This window comes from Pempheris klunzingeri, chromosome 24 (genome assembly GCF_042242105.1).
Source record: "Pempheris klunzingeri isolate RE-2024b chromosome 24, fPemKlu1.hap1, whole genome shotgun sequence".
NCBI classification, from domain to species: Eukaryota; Metazoa; Chordata; class Actinopteri; order Acropomatiformes; family Pempheridae; genus Pempheris; species Pempheris klunzingeri.
This window is the reverse complement of record NC_092035.1, coordinates 3,354,594-3,375,488: the sequence shown is the minus strand read 5'-3', so window position 1 is coordinate 3,375,488 and position 20,895 is coordinate 3,354,594. Positions and strand designations below refer to the sequence as shown.

General features: G+C 45.2%; 4 protein-coding genes across 5 annotated transcripts in view; 2 read left to right on the top strand and 2 right to left on the bottom strand.

Annotated features, from left to right (window-relative positions):
- Window positions 1–4: 4 nt before the first annotated feature.
- Window positions 5–2,580, bottom strand: mdh1b (malate dehydrogenase 1B, NAD (soluble)). The gene is made up of 10 exons (XM_070855940.1): window positions 2,559–2,580; window positions 2,351–2,463; window positions 2,144–2,278; window positions 1,929–2,071; window positions 1,674–1,842; window positions 989–1,355; window positions 759–900; window positions 471–646; window positions 196–335; window positions 5–85 (listed from the first exon to the last, which is right to left on the bottom strand). Exons 1-10 carry the CDS (start codon window positions 2,578–2,580, stop codon window positions 5–7), a joined length of 1,488 nt encoding a protein of 495 aa, XP_070712041.1.
- A 265-nt stretch (window positions 2,581–2,845) lies between these two features.
- Window positions 2,846–8,050, top strand: fastkd2 (FAST kinase domains 2). The gene is made up of 11 exons (XM_070855955.1): window positions 2,846–3,988; window positions 4,077–4,180; window positions 4,453–4,561; window positions 4,788–4,911; window positions 5,075–5,214; window positions 5,338–5,510; window positions 5,606–5,781; window positions 5,891–6,121; window positions 6,368–6,458; window positions 7,405–7,519; window positions 7,646–8,050. The coding sequence occupies exons 1-11, from the start codon at window positions 3,347–3,349 to the stop codon at window positions 7,766–7,768; spliced, it is 2,028 nt and encodes a 675-aa protein (XP_070712056.1). The 5' UTR covers window positions 2,846–3,346; the 3' UTR covers window positions 7,769–8,050.
- A 20-nt stretch (window positions 8,051–8,070) lies between these two features.
- LOC139223956 (T-cell-specific surface glycoprotein CD28) lies at window positions 8,071–11,134 on the bottom strand. Of its 2 annotated transcripts, XM_070855958.1 has the most exons (5): window positions 10,741–11,134; window positions 9,741–10,070; window positions 9,527–9,657; window positions 8,878–8,994; window positions 8,071–8,258 (listed from the first exon to the last, which is right to left on the bottom strand). In XM_070855958.1, the coding sequence occupies exons 1-4, from the start codon at window positions 10,823–10,825 to the stop codon at window positions 8,890–8,892; spliced, it is 651 nt and encodes a 216-aa protein (XP_070712059.1). In that variant the 5' UTR covers window positions 10,826–11,134; the 3' UTR covers window positions 8,071–8,258; window positions 8,878–8,889. The 2 variants fall into 2 exon arrangements, with proteins under 2 accessions (XP_070712059.1, XP_070712058.1); XM_070855957.1 differs by lacking the exon at window positions 8,071–8,258 and having other exon boundaries at window positions 8,710–8,994.
- A 1,833-nt stretch (window positions 11,135–12,967) lies between these two features.
- Window positions 12,968–20,895, top strand: part of LOC139223957 (ras-associated and pleckstrin homology domains-containing protein 1-like) — a 38,027-nt gene continuing 30,099 nt past the window's right edge. The window contains exon 1 of the mRNA XM_070855959.1: window positions 12,968–13,065. The gene's annotated coding sequence lies outside the window, so the exon portion shown is untranslated. The remainder of the gene's footprint in view (window positions 13,066–20,895) is intronic.

The following is a 20,895-nucleotide window of genomic DNA, read 5'->3' as shown; positions in this document are numbered from 1 at the left end:
AACTTTATCTGGATTGTGTCTTTTGAGCATTTTGATCCGCGTCTTTACTCGTAACTGTGCAACTTTCTGATCCAAGTTCTTTTTCCTGGGAAAGAAAAACAACCGTTCTTAACCGTTTAAGAGCCACACCATGTATTTAAGTGATGACAGCATATTGTAGAAAATGTGTTGTTGACTTTCTGTAACTGGACAGACCTGCCTGAGTTCTCTGGCAGAAAGCTGAAGTCTCTCCGTCAGCTCGTCTGTAAGAGTCACATCAAACAGCAAAGACCATTTGCCGCCTCTAAAGGTTACTGGAAGTGAGAGGACGATGTCATCTGGGAGGTTGTGGTAGCCTGGAAGCAAAGACGGCCACATTTCAGCACTAGTCAGAGCTAAAGTATGGATTTGGATTTCTTTAAATCATTTCTAAATCTTCATCCTTGCACAAACTGCACATTTTGACACATTGTGCTTGGCTGTGTCCTCACCAGAGCAAAGTACACCCATAGAGAAGACCTCATCTGGGCTATAAAAGCCACTCCAAGCTTTTATGATGGTGAGGATCCCATTGGCGACCGACATGGCAGCTGCTCGACATGCCTTAGAAGTCACAGCTGCACGCTGACAGCGTACCAAGTCTTGAAAGTCTGTTCCCATCCATTTCCTGGAAGAGAGGCGGAGATTATTAGCTTGCCTGCGGGGATATATTGTGCAATCAATGGAAGTTATGTAAGACATTAATCAAGTGTAATTATATATTTGTTATTGTGACAAACCTCTCTTGGAGGATCTTTAGGACTGGTTGGGAGAAGGAAGCCGGTCCTTTGATCGCTCCATCATAGTTGAAAACCTTCGCCCTCTGCAGGTCAATGTAGAAACTACCACTGATGTTTCCCCACACAATGACATCTGTAACATCTGGAGGAGGAGAAGGGGGACTGTGATTAGTCTTGCATGAAAAGTGACTCTGTTTTACCACATAAAACCAAGATCTTCCAGTAGCTACCTGAAGTCTGCACTCTCAGCTTCTTTGCAATGACGGCCCTGGCTTCATTCTCCAGCTGAGTTGCCATGGTGACAAACTGGTGGCTGGCAATGGAGCGTGCGTTGTCCAAAAGAAGCGAGCACCTCAGGTTGGCAAATGAGTCACCTGACACAATCACCTTCACCTCCTTGTTGGCCCTTGTGTCCATCAGTTTCCCGTACTCTCTGTACCTGTCACAGATTGCTTGTACCTTTCTCTTCTTCTCCTCCTCCTCCTCCTCCTCCTCCTCCTCATTCTCTGCATCACTGTCATCAGTCCACCTGTCGTCCAGCAGAAGAATGACATCCGCCTCTTGGAAGGCCTTTTCCAGATCTGTGTGAATGGTCACCTGTGAAAAATATACCGAGAGGGTTTTATTGTCCTTTTGAAATGCTCAAAAAAATTAACATTTCTGTAGTGGGTGAATTTTCACCTGGGAGTAAGGGGCTCTAAACCTGTGTGAGACCAACAGTAAATACTTTTTTTTTTTAATAATTAGCAGTTTTCAGTTGCAGTTTGGTTAGGTTTAGGAAAAGATCCTGGTTTGGGTTAAATTAATAAGTCAAATACAAATAAAAAAAGCAGTGAACATTACACACAAAATATCTTTTTGTTGTAGACTACTGACACCCAAATAGCATCAAAAATAAAAATAACACTACTATACTTGATGGAGCAGATGGATTGCCAGGTCCTCTGTCTCCATCTTCAGCTGCTGCAGCCCCTCCTCACTCCCCTCCTGGTCCAGGAGGTGGAGGCTGATGGCAGAAACGTGGGGGAACACCTCAGCGGAGAGCAGATTGGGGATGAGGAAGCAGCAGGATGGGCTGAGAGCGCTGGGAAAAAAGTTCACCCAAATTCCTCAGAGGGAAAGATTTGTTTTTTAGGTTTCCAGTTTGTTTTCCCCCCCACACAAACCCACCTGCTGATCCAGATGTGAAAGGGTTTGATGAGACTGACACGATGCTGCTCCTCCACAACGAGCCTCATCTTGGTTTCCAGGTTCTCTGCTGCAACGCTCAGCATCATGTCTGTAGGCATGTCTGATGTGATGCCGTAGTAGTCCTGTACAACCATTGTTTAAAGAAACTGGCAGGTTTGGATGTTTGGAATTGAGAAAACCTCACCTGTGCCTACCTGACAATGCTCTAGGAAGTCACTGAAGCCCCCCAGGAGCATCCCTTTCCCCCCTTGGGCCACCAGTTCCCTCCAAACCAAAGGGGACTGCTCGTGTTTCCAGCCATTTCTTTTGCAGGTGGCATCCAGCCATTCCTATCAGAGACCAATGAGTAAGTACCACTCTGAATATATTAATGATCTGCAAATCAAAGATAAGAATGTTACCTTCCATTCATCTGGGAGGATGGAGATCTTATGGATCCTGAAGTTTGGCAGAGATCGCTGCAGACGCTCTGCTAATAGTTCCGCTTTGGCATAATGCGGACAGTCTGTTCTGCCTAGAGAGGTTGAAATCGTAGAAATCAGAACTGAAAGGTTTTTTTTTTTATATATATATGTTGTTAAATAAAGTTTTTAAAAGATCAAACTTTACCAGCAAGCACAAATTTTGCCATTTCGAGCGGCGTTGGTTGCTAGGATACTGGGGGTGTTGCGCTTATTTGAGTCCGTGTAGGAAACAACACCAAAAAAATATATATATACATATATGTATATAGTGCCAGCTCTAATTTTTTGCTATAAAGTTCACAGTTGTTAGTAAGTGTAATAAATATTATACTTGAGGTTTTTTTTTTAATGTCAACGATAATCTCATATTTTTTCATAGTCTGACATTTCCGGACACCCAGTTGACAGAGGGACTAAACATGGCTGCGCACACAGCACGAAGCAACGCATGACGGAGCTAGCTAGCTAACGCACTGGACTATTTATTTTTTTTTAGTTTAATGTGTCTCTGTGTCGCTCAACAACTTCTTCGGCCAAGTGTCCCACTATCTAGAAAGTGCCATTTGATAACGTTACCCTGGGACTCTGGGAGTTTGTGTGTGTCCACGGCTGGAGCAGTAAGGTAGAGGACATCACCTAGCTAGCTTTAGCTAATGTTAGCTACGCTAGGTAGTGTTGTCATAATTTGAAGAAGGATTCGTTGACCTTGTCGGCAGCTTAGTCATGGTACCTTGTAATATATCATGTGTACTAAATGCTTCTATATTCTAATAATATAGAGCATATGAATGTAAAAGTAGAAACGGATAATTAACTCATTGATAAATAATTGAGTAACAGAGAAACAAAGAAGTTGACTGTTTCTGTTCCACGCAGGAGCAGTTAAATAGTGTATTATTTCCGTTTCCATCCTATTAAACTCATCAGAGGATCATGTCTGTGTGGTTGACAGAGGAGGTCGTAAAACTGGGCGTGCGCTTTTGCAGCCGCAGGTTTCTATGGCAACAGCGTAGTTTCCTCCTGACAGCGTCAATCAAAGGCCCATCTTTCTCCTGTCAACGCTTATCACACGTTTCGGCCACGAGGAAAAGCCATACATGCCTGAATAGGAGTCCTGCTAGTTCAGTGAGGTTTTACTCGCAGGGTGAGGACTTGGAGGAGAAGGAGCATCTCTCTTCTTCACTGGCAGAGTCTTCGCCGCCCGCTAAGATCCAATCTGATAGGAAGCCCACATGGCAGAGACAGATCAGGAACTATTTCTGGAACCAGCTGCAAAACTGTAGGTCCCCATCAGACGTGCTGGACCTCACCAGTCATTGCGTGCCCTCAGTCCGAGAGGTCAGCAACTGCCTGACCCACATGTGGACCACCACCAAGAAGATGTCGGAGGAGCAGCGGCGGTATGAGCTGCAGCTGATGTTTGAACATCCTGAATTCGACGGGCTACTGGAGAAGGCCATGAAGAATGTGGCGTACATGCGCAATGAGGATTTGGTTTATTCTTTCATAGGTATGGTCAAACTGGGCGTTTCCCAACACAGCCGTGTGGTCCAGACTTTCCTCCGAGTATGCCAGGTGGGCAGTGAAAGATTTTCCTTTAGTGAATTTTCATGTTGGCAATATTTTTGTGCTGTTGTTTATATGCTGTGCTCTTCACTAACAGGAGAAACTGAACGACTTTGATGACAAGGGCCTTTCCATCTTGGCCTCCTGTCTGGAGCACATGCAGGACAGCCCCAACGTTGCTGCACTTAAGGAGGGCATGAGGTCAGAATGATCAAATGATGCATATGGCATAGCACATAATCATAAACCCCTCCCAGCCTCAGAGATATCCAGACATGATCAGACAAAACTGAGGCCTTATTCATGTCCTAAATGGGTATATACATATAAAATCAGAGACCACATTGAATATCTATTTTAACACAAACCTGGAAACACTCAGAAAGACTGAGGATTAGGAACATTTAAAAGCAAAAGATGTTATGACTTTTTCAGATCAATTCTCACTGCTGTTTATTGTGATTCTGTCCCAGGCTGGTAGTTAAGACTCGCCTCCCCAGGATCAAGAACGTAATGTCTCTCCAGATCATGATGCGTCTGTTAGGGAAAGAAGCCCCACTGGAGCTCAAACGGGAACTAGAGGTTGGTTCATTAGTCTTTGATTTCTACCACAATTGGTCTTCTTATCGCTTGTGCCTCACGTGTGCCGTCCGTCCTGCCTTACAGACTACAAGCTAGTCAATCTCACAATGTCTACAACACTGTGGTGACCCCCTAACAAAATGCTTTATTTTATTGGATATCATCACTGTAACATTTAGGTATATTTGAATTATGGGGCATTGACTCTGTGCACTGCTTCCTCCAGAGAAAAGCTTTATCGATGACGGACCAGTTCAGCCTTCCCAACACCCAGTACATGATCTCCACTATGGCCGCTATGGGCTTCTACTCCAAACCACTGCTGAACATCTGCAGTGTGAAGATCAGAGGTAAAACTTTTTCCAAGAGAAAAATTGGTTAAATGCTTTGAATTACTGTATTGTAAAGAAAATATGGGTGCTTCATATGGGAATCAGCTGAAGGAGCCTCAAGTGTTATTCTCATAGTTTTACCAACCAGCTGTTTTTTCTCCACGTCTGACCTCTCTGGTAGAAAACCTCAACGGAATCCCCTTCAACAGACTGTTTACAGTCCTGCTGTCCTGCAAGGAGCTGCACTACAGAGACATAGATCTGCTCACCGCCATTTCAGACTACATCTCCTCTACGATAGACATATGGAACCAGAAGCAGGTGCTGCCAAAGACGACGGTTTTCTAACCCCTTTTGTGAAACGTTCAGCATCACTTTAAGGGCTCGGTTTGTCGTTCATAATCTTATTGTTCTGCTAATGCTGTTGTCTGTCTCTATGTTCAGGTCATCCTCTTCCTCACTGTGTATGAGAGCCTTGCCTTCTGTCCCACTGCCATAATGGAGGTGTTTGCTGAGCGGGTGATTGCCAATCCAGACGCTCTGACACTTAAAGACCTCCTCTCTGTGCTCAAGGTGTACTCCTCTTTTAACTACGATCTGCAGCAACAAAGACAACAGTAGGTCACTCACTCACATGGCAGGCTAACAACCATTTGTAGATGCTGCGTGATTTCAGGCTTAATGTCCTCGTTGGGTTTCATTGTTGCTCCAGATTCCTGGATAGTCTCAGCGGGGTTCTGGACTCCTATCTGCTCAAGATGTCGGGTTTTGAGTTGTTAAAAGCTGTTTACCGTCTGTCCCAACTGGGCCACTTCCCCTCTGCGCCACTTGAACAGCTCCTGGAGAGCAGCACACTGGAGCAGTTTAAGACCGCAAATAAGACAACAAGTAAGACAACGGACTCACTCACTCACTCACGTGCTTCTTATTCTCTGCTTCTCCTCTCTCTTTTTTTGTGAATTTCATCCACCTGAACCACCCCCCTGTTTCTCCTCAGTGCTTAGGTCTCGCCAAATCCAAAGAATGTTTCAGACAGTGCACCTGTGCCTCTGTCTCGACCGTCCCCCGCTCCCCCGGCCCCTGACTGTCCCCCCGTCTGTCCTGGGTGACCCCATCCCCACTTCATCAGCCAACCCGTGGCTGTTGCAAGGCCTGCGCGGCCTGTTGGAAGACCAAGCAGACGCAGTGCTACAGGAAGGGGTGGTAGTGGAGAACTTCTACCTCCTAGGTAACAGCACAGTCATGGAGGAAAGACGTTTCAGGGTGATTTGTGAAATAGAGAATGTTTGTCACAGTTTCAGCTTAGATTTCTTGCTTAATTTGTCTCTTTCCAAAAAATAGCAGGCTAATGATTTTCTGTTCCTGTTATAGAATTGAAGATTAGCACATCAGTCTGCATTTTTTTTTTAACTTAAAGAAAATGGCTACAGAGCAGAATTTCACGGTGCCTGTGTCACTGTGTTTTGACTCTCAGACGGCGTGATAAGCAAAGCTCTGCCGAGCCCAACCTCTGTGGCTGAAGCGAGCGCAGGAGAGGAGTGTTCTCCAGCAGAGAGCAGTCAAAGGTAAGACATCAGCGTCTGTTCGTAGTCGATAACATCACCAGATCTGCTGAGGTGTTTCTCCTGCACATTGTGTTTTTCTTGTAATGTTCTTATGTCACGTTTGGTGAGGTTTGATGACGAGAAAGCAGGCGGAGACGACATGTACCTCAATTTAGCACGCTATAAAGCTCATGCAGTCTGCATGTCAACCTGAAGACTATTAGTTATATAAAGAACTCCTCAGGGCATAAACCAGTCCTCTAAAAGCAGGACTGCCTGTTACACCATAATGTTTACAGTTGCTACAGAGTTTTAAACCCCACTTTGAACTCATTTAAAGGTTTGTGATGTTTTGTTTCGTGGCAAAATGAAGTTTGACTTTCAGTTGCTTTTACCGAGCAACAAGGTTGTAAACAACTAAAGACATGGTGAAAATGTTTCAGTTTGTGAAAAAGTTTACCCACCTGCTTACTATTTTTGATTTTTGCATGCATATATACTTTTTATACACACTTCTTGGTGCCATTTGTATGTATTTTATGTCTCCTAATTAGCCATTTAATTTAACATAGCATGTACACAGTCATCTGTCGTATTCTCTCTTCCTCACTGCTGCGCACAGATCGCTGGTCTGGATTTTGTACATTGTTCTCTTTTAAATCAGTCATTCAGTGCTTTAACTGAATTGATTTCTGTTGTGCCTGCTGGTGCATTTACCTGTGCAAATTCAACCCATAGCTCTGATGGTGTCATATAGATTAGTGGGAATGCATTTTAACAAAATGTGATTTGTTGCTGTTTTTGCTAAATGATTTTTGAAGATGAATTAAAATGAACAACCCCAAACTACAATGATCGTACGGAGGAACGCCCTGGAGTGAAGTGTGTGTCAAAGGAAGTGCTCCAAACACTCTGTGACACTCTGTGTCTGTTTTTCACGATTGAAATATTTGTCTTGATCTCCTAGAATTGCAGTCATTTGCACGACACAGTCTGGCTTTTGTTATGACACGTCCATTCCCCGCGCCTATCTGGCCATGAAGATTCGCCACCTGAAGAACCTGGGATATCACCCTGTCTTGGTGAGACTCACAGCTCTTCATTCTCTAAGAATCCACTACATATTTTGTTGTCATAGCCACTGAAATTAAACGTAGAAATCATGCCTCCTGCCACATGTTCTACATGATCCTAATCCTGTTCTCCAGGTGATGGAGAAGGATCTGCACGCTGTGCCTGAGGAGAAGACGACGGAGTTCCTCAGGGGACTCATTTTTCCAGAACACCACAAACCAGACACGCAACCTGAAACGGAGCGACAGGCATCTTGAGGGCCGGCGTTCAATGGATTCCAAGAACTGCACCTGGTTCACTGGACTTTACCTGTACGCTCAACATGAACACACAGGTTTTATTGTGCTATTCAAAGCTTTGGAAGGAATAAACACATTAAGGTATTGAAAGAAATGCACTCTCTGGACGGACGTGGTTTAAAACCAGCTTTAATAATAATTAAAGATGTAAGAGCCACACACTGAGGAAGGCTGAAAAATGTAAGGATCCTGTCTTGTAATAAAACTTGTACGAGAACAAAATTACAGGCGTTGACATTTACAGCTCATTTAGCAGAGAACTTGAAGTTTCAAAGTGTTAACAGCTGAACAGAAACAATATGTCAGTGCTGCTGATGCTTGTGGTAGTTGATGAGGAAGACGCCGCTGCTGAATTAAACCAATAAAACCAGCGTGCGCGCCTGCAGTAGCTGCACAGAAACTGCAAGGTGAGCAAGGTAAAGGTGGAGTCCCTTTGAAGCAGCTACATCTGCAGAAAGCAAAGGGAGGGGGGGGGTAGAATGAGGAAGACAGGAAACTGCATGTAATTTTTTTGCTTGAAGTGTGCCTCTCCTTGCTCTATATCTGGTTCTCGCCAACCTCTGTGATGCTATCTCTCCGAGAAAACAGACAGATTTCTTAGAAATAAGAGAACTGAGACTGAAAATTCTGACGTAAATCAGTCGCTTGTTAGTTCAGTTTTCAGCACCATAGTTTACGCCTGTAACAGTCTTGTTTTTGGTATTTTGAGATTGTGGTCAGTGAGCCATATGGTATCACACAGGTTTACTACAGAAGGAACCCTCTGAATGTGGTTAAATCCCCTCATTCAGACACCACCTCCTGGTTCAACCACGAAGATGGGGGGGGTTCCAGTTACTGATTTGTGGGTGTGACGGGCAGACAGACAGTTAAACAGGAAGTGAGCGCAAAACCAAAAGTATTGGATAAGTCATGTTTTATTAAGGAAGTGTGAAAGGAACTGCTACTTTTCTGCTTTGTAGGCAAAACAAAACGGACAAAAAAACCATCAACTAAGCAAACTCACACAAAAGACTCCTACAAGCACCCCCGGAGTGTTTACATCTAATGTAAAGGGGTAGACGTACATGTGCAGGCGATCAGAAGTGTCTCGGTAGAGGATTTTGAACCCCTCGGTTCTTCCTGGGTGCTCTGGGTTTGGTGTTCATATAGTCACTCTGGGAATCTGTTCCCCTTAACTTGACCTGTAAGACACAAGACATTTGATCTCAGGACCTGAACCACAGCTCACATGTCAGAATTAAAAAGAAGACACTTTTTAGGCTCTTTTGACTATTTTCAGGCCAAGATAAATTCATAAATGCATGAGATTTTCCTTTATTGGTCCCACAATGTGGAAGTGTAGATAAACAAATGTGCACAGCTACAGTAGAGGAAGTATAAAGAAATAGAAAATATAGTATACTGCTTCAATAGATGCAATTTGCAAAGATGCAAAAGCAATGTTGGTAGAAATCTGGGGCATAAAGTGGCTTTTTGAACAAATGAAAATATGAAAATGGAACAGTTGAGTAAATTAAATGTGGAAAAAATATTACAAATTAAATCAAAATCACACAGCATCACTACATTTTTACTACAGACATCCTGCAAAGTGCATGTTTTACATTTGGTTTGTTTTTTGCCAATCTGAAAATGTAAAATCCGGAAAGTTATTGGATATTTTCTAAATCCTCCTGTTTTCCTGCTGTGGTGTTTGGCTGTGTGTGTTCTTACCCAGCTGACACAGGCCATGATGGTGACAGCCACGCTGTAGATGCTGACGAGCAGCAGAACCCAAACCCAGGGACATGCACCGTGCTGATCTCCAGGCTTAGCCGGCGCTTCATTATTCTTGCAGTGGTGTCCTGGAAGAAGCATTTTCAGGAAGTAGTCAGCATACTGGAGCATATCCACATCAAATGACAGAGCATCTCTGAGGAGTATTTACCTCCTGTCAGTACGAGGATGCCCAAGTCGCCTGGTGCTTTTGTGAATGGAGGGGGGAATATGATGGAGCCGTCACATCTGTAGACACTATAACTACTGGCATTCACTCCGCTCAGCATGAAGGTGGCCGACTTATTCTCTGCGTTTTCATGCAGTTCCGCGACCGCCACTGAGTGCTGCGGGCTGCACCTCAGTGACTTCTTCTCATATTCACACGTTTGCTGAGCAGATCCGTTTATTAAGAGGCTAAACGTGACTCTCTCACCGGTCAGCACCGGGCAGTGCACGGACACGTTCTCTGCAGCGCCCACACAGACGATCTTCACCTGGTCTGGAGAGAGAAAGTAGGATAATGAGATTTATTCTGCTTTCTGCTTTATTCTCAGCTTTGTGTTGCTGCAGATCAAGTCAGGATGCCCGTGTCAACACCAAACACCTCTTTGAAAAGGAAATGACTTCTCACAGCCACAACTTCTCTGCAGAGACAGATGGATTTGCATTTCATTTCCCTAACTGTAATTCAGCTTTTGAAACCTGTCACTCCACCCCCACATGGAATTTGTTCAATAACAGCACATGTAAGCGCGTTCATCACATTTCACATGAAGAAACAGTGGCATGACTGAGTCAGCCACTAAGTCAACTGTACCACTCACGAGCCTGTGGTCCTCATCATGTGGTGGGTTAGTGCTGACACTGATGTCTTCACCTGCGACACGTTACAACTGTAAGAGCCAGTGGCTGAGATTAAATTCTCCACAGAGGACTAAAGGTAGACTAAGAAAAGGTTGGTGCGCACCTTGGGTTTCTTGTGGGCAGGTGCACAGGGAGGAAAGGAAAGAAAACTCCCTGAAGTAGCTACAGTATTATATTTACTGCACTCCTAATGAGGGTGCTAACCTCAGTGTAACTCATCAAACCCACCCTAACCACATTTGCACAGTACCTGAATATTGGGAGATGATAATAGCGATGCAAACTATCTGAATTCAACAACTTACCGTTGCAGGGACCGGTGCTCGGAGACGGACTGGCACGAGATAGTTTGTAGCCCAGGAGGATCACGAACATCCAGTAAGATCTCATCTTGATCACCGACAGCGTGAGCTTTCCTCCAGCAGAATGATGTCCTCCAAGCTCTCCGTCATCACCTAAAACTTCAAGCTCCTCCAACAAACTACACGAAGCGCATGCTGCAGAGAAATCTGATCTCCGATATCATCAAGCCTGGTTCCACGCATATGTTCCTCCGGCTGTGATGTATCATGTCCTCGTTCTACCTCTGATTGAAGCACTCCCACGGTGCAGCACTGACTGAGCCTCACACATCTCTTGAGGGAAAACATCCTGTGGCAGAAACACCTCCTCCTCTGAAGTTTCCACTCTCTCCCAGACTGTGTGACCTTTGATGCTGTAAATATCTTTATCATAAACCTATTATGTGCTCATTTAGACCTAAATGTCTTTGCACGACAGTTCTGCTGCTGTTCCACTGCAGGACGGGTTATTATTATTATTATTATTTCTGGCTGTGCAGCTGTATGATGGAGGCCTGGGTGACCTAAAGTGCGATGACCCAGTGTACCATGTGGAAAGGCTTGTTTACGGAACACATTGAGATCCACCAGACAGCGATGGAACAGGTTTGAGCTGACATGTGTGTGCCATTACCTCCCAAAGGATCAGAGGACATTAGACGTGCACATTTTGCTTTTGGCGCCGTATTCACTGCAGCAACTGTGGTGAAAATGTGAGTTTCTTCGTTTTGTGATTTGTTGAATAGGATTTTTGCACCTGGAGTGACTGATTACTCGATTTAAGGTGTAAATGTTTTGTGGGAGAGAGAAAAAAAACTTCAAATGTACTGACACACGTGTGATTATTACACATCCTACTGTCAAAGGTGCTCAGCTGTTCTGCTCCTTCATAGTTCATTGGCAGAGATAATACATGTCAGTGTACAAAGTAGTACTGTGTTTGTGCTGTTTGGCTAAATCAGCTTCCTTAACACACAGTTTGAATCTTTGATTTATTAAAAACACACAGAATGGGGTTGAGTTTACAGCGCAATTTCGTTTTTGATCCACTAGATGGCGACAAAGCATTTTATTTTGATCAGCATGTTGATAACAGTTTTTTTTTTTCACTCCTTCAAACCAGTCAAACATGCAAAGCCTGCAGTTTTATATTAACTGTAAATATATTTCACTTCACTTCAGGGTATTTTTCCTGTTCTATAAAAGCACGACTGCCTGGAACAGAGATTAGAAACAATTCACTTTGTGTGGCAACACATGGTGACAGATTCATGGGATTGTGAAATTGGGATTATAGCATTTCTAAAATGCTGTCAGTGGTTCTAACTCCGAAAATGGCTGAGGGGGATTGAGGGGTTACTAATGCCGTGTGTCCATATGGATAACACGTAATAATCTCCTAATCTGGAACCAGTCCCTTTTTGTCTGGTGGCTTTAGGTGAGCATTAAGACCCCATGGAGAGCTCCACTGGGGCTGTATGTGAGCATAAAGAGCACACACAATAGAGTTTCCTCTGATTCCTCTCCTATTATTATTATTATCATCATTATTATTGTTATTATCATTATTATTATTATCTACTACCAGTGACTTGGGTGGAATAGCTACTGGATGCTGATGCTGCCTTCAGGTTCCTCCAAAACCTCGTTCATAATGTGTCAAATTAGAAAAATGTTCATGCCGGTGCTTGTGAGATGACCAAATGGACCCTGTACAAGTACAAGAACATGTATTTTCCCATGTGTTTTATGTCAGAATATAATGACCACAGATTGACCTCTCAACGGGAGAAAAAGGCCAAAGAAGGTGCGATTAATATCCAATATCTAAAATCCAGCGATTAATAAAGAGTAAAATGCGCCCATTGGTGAACTCTGCTTGGAGATCATCCATCTCTTTTCCAGTTATACCTGTCTCTAGACCTTATCATTCCTCCTCCATGCGATCATCTCCGCTTCAACGTATAAGATAAGATATTTCCGACAGGCCGTGAAGGCAGCGGAGGCTCCGGGCTGGACAGGAAACGACGGAGCCGCGCAGCGTGTCTCCTCAGTCAGCAGCTCCGGCTCAGAGGAATGGGAGCGGGGCCGGGATTGTGTGTGCAGACGAGCCAAGCGTGAGGAAACATGAGGACAGCGGGCAGTTTTAACTAGATTCCTCTTCTGAAACAGAAACTACACCCATCGTAGCAGGAGTCCTGCCGCTGCTCCCCCCTGAGGGCTGGGGTATTTACTCCCACTGGAGGACGCAGGATTGGAGAGGACCCTCTTTGTGAATCCCATTTGACTGTAAGTGATTTTTTTTTTTCTGTACTATTCCGACATGTTCTTAAGGGCTCAACGCCTTTTTGTCCTCTTTCTTAAAAACACACTCGTGGTGTGAAGCTTGTCAGTGATGAAGAAATGAGTCAGTTTATCATGGCAGCCCATCCTAGACTGGAGGAGAGGAGAGGAGAGGAGAGGAGGGGAGAGGAGGGGAGATACTGTCCGTGTTTACCACACTTTACCACCATGCAGGCTGTGGTTATGCTGTTGTTACCTGTTGGGGTGCAAAAGTGTGCTCTGTTTGGAGGAGGGAGGGGGGTCGTGTGGCCCCTGTGCGGCCATTGAACAATCCCTTTTCTTGGGGGAGAAAGGGCGTGCGGCGTTTGGGCCGACTTGGAAAAGAGCCGCAGCTTTCCTGGGAGGAGGCGAATGAAGGCGAGCCCCATTATTATATTGTATTTGTCAGTTGTGTTGCCAAAGCCGAGCCGTGGGACTAATTATTAAGAGATTTTCAACCTCATTTTCCTCCCCTGCGCTTCCTAGAGGAGAAGTCTCCACCCTGTTCAGCGGGAGGAGGCGACCAGCTCCTGGTAATGGCCGATGCTTTTGTCGCGCTAATGTTTTCTATCTTGCAGGTGGGCTTTTTTTATGCCATAAAACACCAGATTTTCTATCATTAAAACCCTGTTGGCCAAGCGGGAGTGTGTGCTAGTGTTGCCGGGCTGACTTCATTATCAGCTGCATCCCTCACTGCAGCCCGTGAACGCTGCTTTAATTCCCTTTGTTGGATGACGCCGCCGGCCGGCAGCACATTGGATGACATGTAGTTTGACCAGAGCTGTCTGCAGGTTCATGCTGGGCTTTTTTCATAACTAGAGCTTCCTCCCCAGTGTTTCATTCAGACATTAGCACTGCAAAGATAATGACCCCTCACTGACTCCAGGGTTCAAAGGTCAAAGTAGAGGGGCTGCAGGCCGTGCCACTGTCTGGCTGGGTGCCATATGGGCCCAGGTTTCCACCCAGCCAACGCTCCCTGTGTGTTATTTACACTGCCAAGGCCAGGCGAGGACAGCCCTTTAACTATCTCTCCCATTCAGGGGCGAAGACACAAAACAAACTGTATTTGGTCAACAAAAAAAAGCCACTTGGCCCGGCCTTTATTGCCCACAGTGGCATTATAATAGACCGTCTGTGTCCTTAAGGGACGCTTGATTTGCATCCACAAAGCAGTAGACTAGAAGCGCATTACACTGGGCACGGAGACAGTGCAGCAACAATGCGGCCCATTCGCTTACAGTGCAGTTAATGGGTTGAAAATAACTACCGGCCTTCTGGTCCCTTCCCCTCGGGCAGATGTCTTTGAGCTCGTCCTGTTTCGTGCGAGAGGAAAAATGGCAGGAGTTTGGAGTCGGATTTCATTCGGAACAACAAAATGAGTGATGCCACAAGCACATCTGGAAAACCCTGTGATATTTTGTGTTTGTTCCCTCGGCATTGCTGTTGTGTCCGCGTTTCCTGTGCTGTGTCCCATTATGGATGTTTCTTAAGAACTTAGTTATCATCTGGTTATGTTACAAGGAGGGTTTGCAAATATTTCCTCTGCTTTTGATGTTTCGAGGCGACTTTTTGAGGTTAATTTTAGGCTTGTGGCTGAATTGCAACAGCGTAATTGTTCTTGAAGTTGTAGCAATATCGCATAATTCAAATTCAACAAGCCCCCTTTTGTTTTAGTGTTATTTATATCTACTTTATATATGCCGAGAGCAAGATTCTGTGCTGGCATCAGTGCGAACACAAACAACTTAAAGATTGATACAGCACCTCAGGTAATGGGGTCGCACAAGACATTTACTCAGTAGACTTAATAGTCCCGAAGTCGCTGCATTCAGGCGGTATGGTGTACAGCTCAGTCATAAAAAGCTCAGTCATAGATTAAATTTCCAGCCACAGAAGTAAAACACATGTTAGAAGGGAGCGGGTCATTTCACTGCTCCTGTTTTAAAAGCGCATGTAAGGAATTTTTCACTGTCAGCCTTAGGCTATTGAAAAAAGAGAACCCAGGGAGGGAGGGTGTATATTTTGCAAGGAACATCAGCTCAAAATACACAACCAGAGACATGGTTTTCTCATTCATCCACTCTGTCTTGTTTGCCAAAAAAGCAAAGGAAGTAAAAAAGAAACTGATGCTTTCTTCCCTCCATCCCTCTGCTCCCTTCCATCCTTTTTTTGTGTGCTTGATTTCCTTGGGATGTAGTTTATTAGATGAGAAAAACAGTTGTCAAAGAAATTTCGGGCTGGAGGAATGATCCCAAGAGACCACGTGCGTTAGAGAAAGGAGATTTGAAAGCTATTCTTGGTTTGTGTGCGTCTGTGCCGGTCTGTCAGCCTCTGTCGTGCGAGTTGCGAGGGCCACGTCTGACCTGCACCCACCCACCCATGTCCCCGGGCACCAGACTTATCTGCACAAAAGCTCCAGAGACGAGGCCGGGGGTGGCAACGGTGGCCGGTGTAGGTTTACCCAGGTTGTGTTACAGCGGGGGGTGCAGGTGGTTGAAGGAGGGCAGGGTGGGGGTGGGGGGGGGAGGATGGCACTTCAAACGCAGCCTGATGGAGAGCCGGAGGGGAGAGTGAAACCTGATATTTCCACTACCTCGGTTTTTGGTTGTGGAATGGAGAATAGGCTGGAAAAGGCCACCAGCTGCATCGGGGCCTGAGCTCCTCCATGCCAAACAAGACTCCACATTAAGGGTGTGTTGTTTGTGTGTGTGATTGAAAACGAAGGAGAAAGTGTGTGGGTGTGGGTGTCCCCCCCCCCCACTGCTTGGCTCAGGCACGTGACCCCAGCCTCTATAGGGCCTTGTTCTGGTAACATTTTGCTGACCTTTGGTGGCAGCTGCCTCTGCCATTTGGAAGCAAAGACAAATGGCTAACCAGCTCGCCGGTAGCCTGCAAAACCTTTAATATCCCAAATAAAAAGTTGCTCTTCCTGTTGGCCTTTTCATACATGAGTGCCCTCAATGACAGGAAATCAATTGTTTGATACCCACGCTCAGCCTTTTCTGTTGAGATGACTGATTTCTGTTTTTTCTACAAGAACAGTGAGGATAAAACCTTAAAAAACAGTTTCTCCATTGTTTTTAATGCATATACACCAGGAAATGTGAATTTCATACAGACGTGGAGGTGTGTCACATCCTCCTCCTGAGCTAAACCAATGCATGGGTGCTGCAGCCTGTGCTCCGGCTGCACTGATGATTGGAGTAGGCAGAAGGAGGGCACCCTCCTCTCTTGTCAGGGCAGGACATGATCTGGGTCCTCGTTCAGCAGGTGCACTCAAGCGCACGGGCGCATACACACACACACACACACTGCTATATAAAGACAACTCGAGATGCAAACAGCGCTGATTGACCTACAATTGGATGCCTGTTGCCACGGTAGTTCTCATATCTGTGCCATTGGGTGAATATTTTCTCCTCAAGCAGCTTGCAGTATCACGAGTGTCTACATTTTTAGTACAGGTCAGCTCTGGTGGGATTTACTCTCTTAAAGGAAAAGTACCCTTTTATATTATTAATTCTGTGCGTTCCAGGAGATATTTTGTGATCAAATGTTGGAATTTTCCCTCCGACAGACTTGTCTGCACACCTTTTTTCCTCGGATTACCCTTCAACAACCATCGCACAACAGCTGTGCACTTGTTGATCTAGCTGGGGTTTATAATTTGTAGGTGGAGAGAGTGAGTATGAGTTTTCAAGTGGACAGAAACTCAGAGTTGCACCCTTCCCTCAGCACTGCCCTGTTGTGGCTGCGCTTCATTCTGGCTTACTGAGGAAACTGAAAGCTATGCTGCCTTTAGGAAAGATGTCTCCCTGTATAATAGTTAAGCATCAGTAGGACATTATGGGTTTGGAAATAAGCTGTTACTTTTTTGATTCAGAGGCACAGACTTAAGATCAAGACTTAACGGTATCTTTTTGTTTTTTCAGATGTTAATAAGCTGTTGATCCCCCTATTAAACCACATAACCACCATCAGCCAGTCTTTATCTCTACTCCACTTCTTCCATGACCTATTTTGCTGTAATTTATCTGATCTCCTGTGATACACGTCCAGCCTGATGTATTGTTCATTCATTAATTGTCCCTTTTGTTTGCTACCTCTTTCACTGTATATGTTGTTTAAGCGGCTTAGGCAGCTATTAATCAGTGTGACTTTGACAATGTGACAATGGCAGGTGGCTGATTCTCACAGCTGGGCTCCTCATGAGGACCCCCCACCCTCCCGTCCCCTACTGTATTACAGATGGTCTGATCCATGCTCTGATGTAAGGGCTCAGTCTTTGTTAACTTAACAGTACACGTGACAGGAAACGGGACGCCCTGTGAAAATTGGGTCTTTTGTGAAACACGCTGCCTTGATTGAGCCTCTCTGTCACACGGTCAGCATGATCTACACCTGTGACTGCCACGAAGCCTTTTAGTAGTGCTTTTACTCTTTTTGCACCACCTGTCTCCACCTTTAAGTGACGTTACACACAGATCACCTTGTGACTGATCTTAGCATCCAAGGTTGGGTTGCATCAGGTATCAGGGAGTCGAACGCAGAGGGAGGAGAGGAGGAGGTGATTTATGGTATCATCTTTCTTCCTCTACCCCACCTGCCTCAAAACCACCGCAAAGTCCAGTTAAAGCTCCACCGCAGCAGTCACAATATGGCGTGATGGATGAGGCGGCCCGACCGCGTGGATGGACAGCCTGTCGAGCCGGGCCATGGATAATGGCTCTTTGACATGAAGAGAACACAAAATGCTGAAGGCAAGCAGGAGTGATTCAGAGAGTAGCGTTAAGAGCACACAAAGTGCTAACTCAGTGGAAATCTAGTGCATGTGCTGTCTGGCTGCTGTATAGAAAATATGCATTATTGACTGGGTGATGTATGATCTGTCTGTACTTTCTGTATTGCTTTTGCACGTGCCTATTTGGATCGCTAATCACGCTAAAAGAAATGGCCAGTTCTTTACAGTAGATGATGCGATGCGTTACAGCCTGGGATAAACAGCACGGCCAGTTCCTGCGTCCCCTCTGATCTGAGTTCAGCTCGTTCTCACGAAACCATAACAGCAGTTTTGCATGTCTGTGGGGTGTATGTGTGTAGAGGGATGTTGGTGTTTGTTTGCTTTTTCGCAGTCTCTGGTAACACTTCCAATCCATCGTCCAAAGGATTTGAGAATGAGAGACACCACACACACAGTTTCCCCTCACCCCACTGTGAAATGCCTGCCTCTTGGCCCAAAATGTTTAGACAACCTCTGTTTAGATGAGTTTCTGCTTGTACAGTTGCTTTCTAACCACTGGGCCTGATGGGTTACATTCCAGTCAAATCCACTGAGGATTCACTTTTATATACCACTTAAAACAAACAAACAGTGGCATTATAAGTATCAGAGAAAGTCAACTATGCAGTTGCAGTGATTACAGTGTTCTTTTCTGGTGTTTTTTTTAGGTTAGCATCATATTGTTTGGGGGATGTCTTGTTTGTGTGTGTGGTTACAAAAACACGGGCATATGCCTGCATCATTGGAACAAAACAAATATCTTACCATGCATTGGAAATGGATTCCAGACGTGAGTGTGCTCTGGATTGAAGTTGTCATCACTTAAATTGTAGCAGTTGAAGGGATTCTGCTGCACAGCTTAGACGGTGAAAGCAAAAACGGGCTCAGCCTTACATTATTTAAATGTTCCAGCTGTTTCAAGTGTTTCTCTGTTCAGTTCAAGCTAATAACTAGCAAAAAACTGGGGCTGCAATGGCTTGTTTTGCCATTAAATATGCACTGTAGCCTACTTTCCCCCCCATCAGACCTCAAACTACACTTTTCCCATAATCATCAAAGTTACTCCAGCTCATATCTGGTAGAAAGTAGCTGTGCTATCCAGGCAGTATTTAAGCGTGTGGTGAAGCCACAAGGAAGGGAAATGAGAGGGGACTGGAAAGCAGCCTACCCTTGTCACATTGCCCATTCACAAGATCCCAAGCCAAGAGCCACAAGGGTCACCCCACAACACCGTGTCACCACGGACTCCACATCCAAGCTGGCTGCAAACAAGACTCGGGGAAACTGAAGAACACCTGTGAGGAAGAGCGTAAAAATGTGAGATGGTGAGAGGACAGAAGTATCGGGGAGAGACAGGTTTAGGAGAACCAGTAAAATGTTCTTCGGTGCAGCTAATGTCCTGTGAAATATGACAGCTTGGAAACTCTGAGGTCATTCTTCCTTTTCCTGGCGTCCTCTGCCAATGTCTAGAAGTCACAGTTTTTCACAACACTTGGCTTCAAGCTGGAGCTCTGCATTTACTGTACAGACTGATGTTGGCAGGCTGCTCCCTTTTTCTTTTTACATCAGGGTTCATGTAGGACACTGAAGGAATCTCGACTTTCAGTCAGTAACTGCTGTGACCTACAACGCGGCGAGCGCACAAGTGAAAGCCCTGCTGGCCGTCGTAAAAGTGGATTGACACATTTTTTCGCGAGAATCCCTTGACAGTCACTCAAACCTGCAGGCTTAATCTCACAAAATAGCACTGTGTGTGGCTGTCTCTTGCCAAATCTCATTGACTAATACCCTGGCAGCTCTGCGAGGGAGTCCAGGCCTCAGTCTCTGGGTTAAGTTAGTGGCTGAGTAGCTTGCTAATCTCCCTGTGCTCCACTGATCTTCACTCTCTAGTGATTTCTGATTATTTCGGGCCACGTGCCACGAGATCTGCCCCTCAGTTTGCCACCATGACCGGCTCTGAGGCTACGAGGAGGGTCACTGGCATATTTGCGGTCGGTCAGTTTGACCCCTTACTGCTGTTGGTTATCCCCATCGAGAGATTAGCGGAATGAAACAGTGTGAATGAGAGGGGAAGCTGATCAGCTTTGAGTAAGCTGTATTATTGATGAGGTTTGAGAACTAAACATGCTGATTTCTGTTGCAGTTAAATGAACCCAGTGCATACTTGACACAAAGAACAGTTTTGATCCAGCACAAGAGAAGCAGGTCCAAATGTAGACTAACACGAGAGGCATTTAATCATGTAACTCTGTATGTGTGTGTTACATTACCCATAAACCCCTCTGGCAGCCAGCCAGCCAGTGGGACCTCCTTTAGATCCCACTGGCCATCGTGGGAACATTCCTGACGCAGCGTTATTCCATAATTCCCACCATGTGTGTTTTTTCCAGAGCCGAGTGCTTGCTGCACGGACCGTGGCGAATCCCACCGAGGAGAGAAGATCAGCTCCTTGTAATAGCAACCAGACTTGACTGTGTGTGAGGGGGAATTGCAAAAGTATTCTGTAAATGATTGTGGCAGGTCAGTTCAAGAACACCTTCACCAGGGGAGAAAGCTCATATAGTGAGCAGGTTGTGTTTAGGGACGCACTTGTCATGTGACCAGGAGGCACTTGTGGTGCCTACAGACGGTTAGTATGCTGAAAAAAACACCTTGGGTGGTTGTCTCCACATTAGTCATGGATGATTCACGCAAACCGAAAAATCCTGTATTCACCAGCCAGCTCTAAAGACGTCAGTGTCGCACGTTGAAACTGAAAAGGTGACATTGATGGTAAATGATTATGTAGGACTTCACTGTGTAACATATCTTTTGTTCAACACAGTGGCTCTGTGCAATTTCATGTGTTCCAAACCTCGACTGACCTAAAGGCTTTCTTGACATTCACAGCTTTCAAAGTGGTTTTGCTTTGAGCTACCGAAGAGGTCAGACAGTCTACTGCGCATCGATGGAAGCCGTTGCCTCTATGAGCTACATGTTACTTGGTATAAAAGCAACACACTGATCAATACTAATGC

Coding starts and splice junctions, on each gene's coding strand:
- fastkd2 (XM_070855955.1), top strand. CDS start 3,347: ATGTCTGTGTGGTTGACAGAGGAGGTCGTAAAACTGGGCGTGCGCTTT. Junction 5,511..5,605: donor CTGCAGCAACAAAGACAACA/GTAGGTCACTCA, acceptor TTGTTGCTCCAG/ATTCCTGGATAGTCTCAGCG. Junction 6,122..6,367: donor GGAGAACTTCTACCTCCTAG/GTAACAGCACAG, acceptor TTTGACTCTCAG/ACGGCGTGATAAGCAAAGCT.
- LOC139223956 (XM_070855958.1), bottom strand. CDS start 10,825: ATGAGATCTTACTGGATGTTCGTGATCCTCCTGGGCTACAAACTATCT. Junction 9,658..9,740: donor CATCCTCGTACTGACAGGAG/GTAAATACTCCT, acceptor TGCTTCTTCCAG/GACACCACTGCAAGAATAAT. Junction 8,995..9,526: donor TCATGGCCTGTGTCAGCTGG/GTAAGAACACAC, acceptor TGTGTCTTACAG/GTCAAGTTAAGGGGAACAGA.
- mdh1b (XM_070855940.1), bottom strand. CDS start 2,580: ATGGCAAAATTTGTGCTTGCTG. Junction 2,279..2,350: donor TCCTCCCAGATGAATGGAAG/GTAACATTCTTA, acceptor GGTCTCTGATAG/GAATGGCTGGATGCCACCTG. Junction 2,072..2,143: donor ACTTCCTAGAGCATTGTCAG/GTAGGCACAGGT, acceptor ATGGTTGTACAG/GACTACTACGGCATCACATC.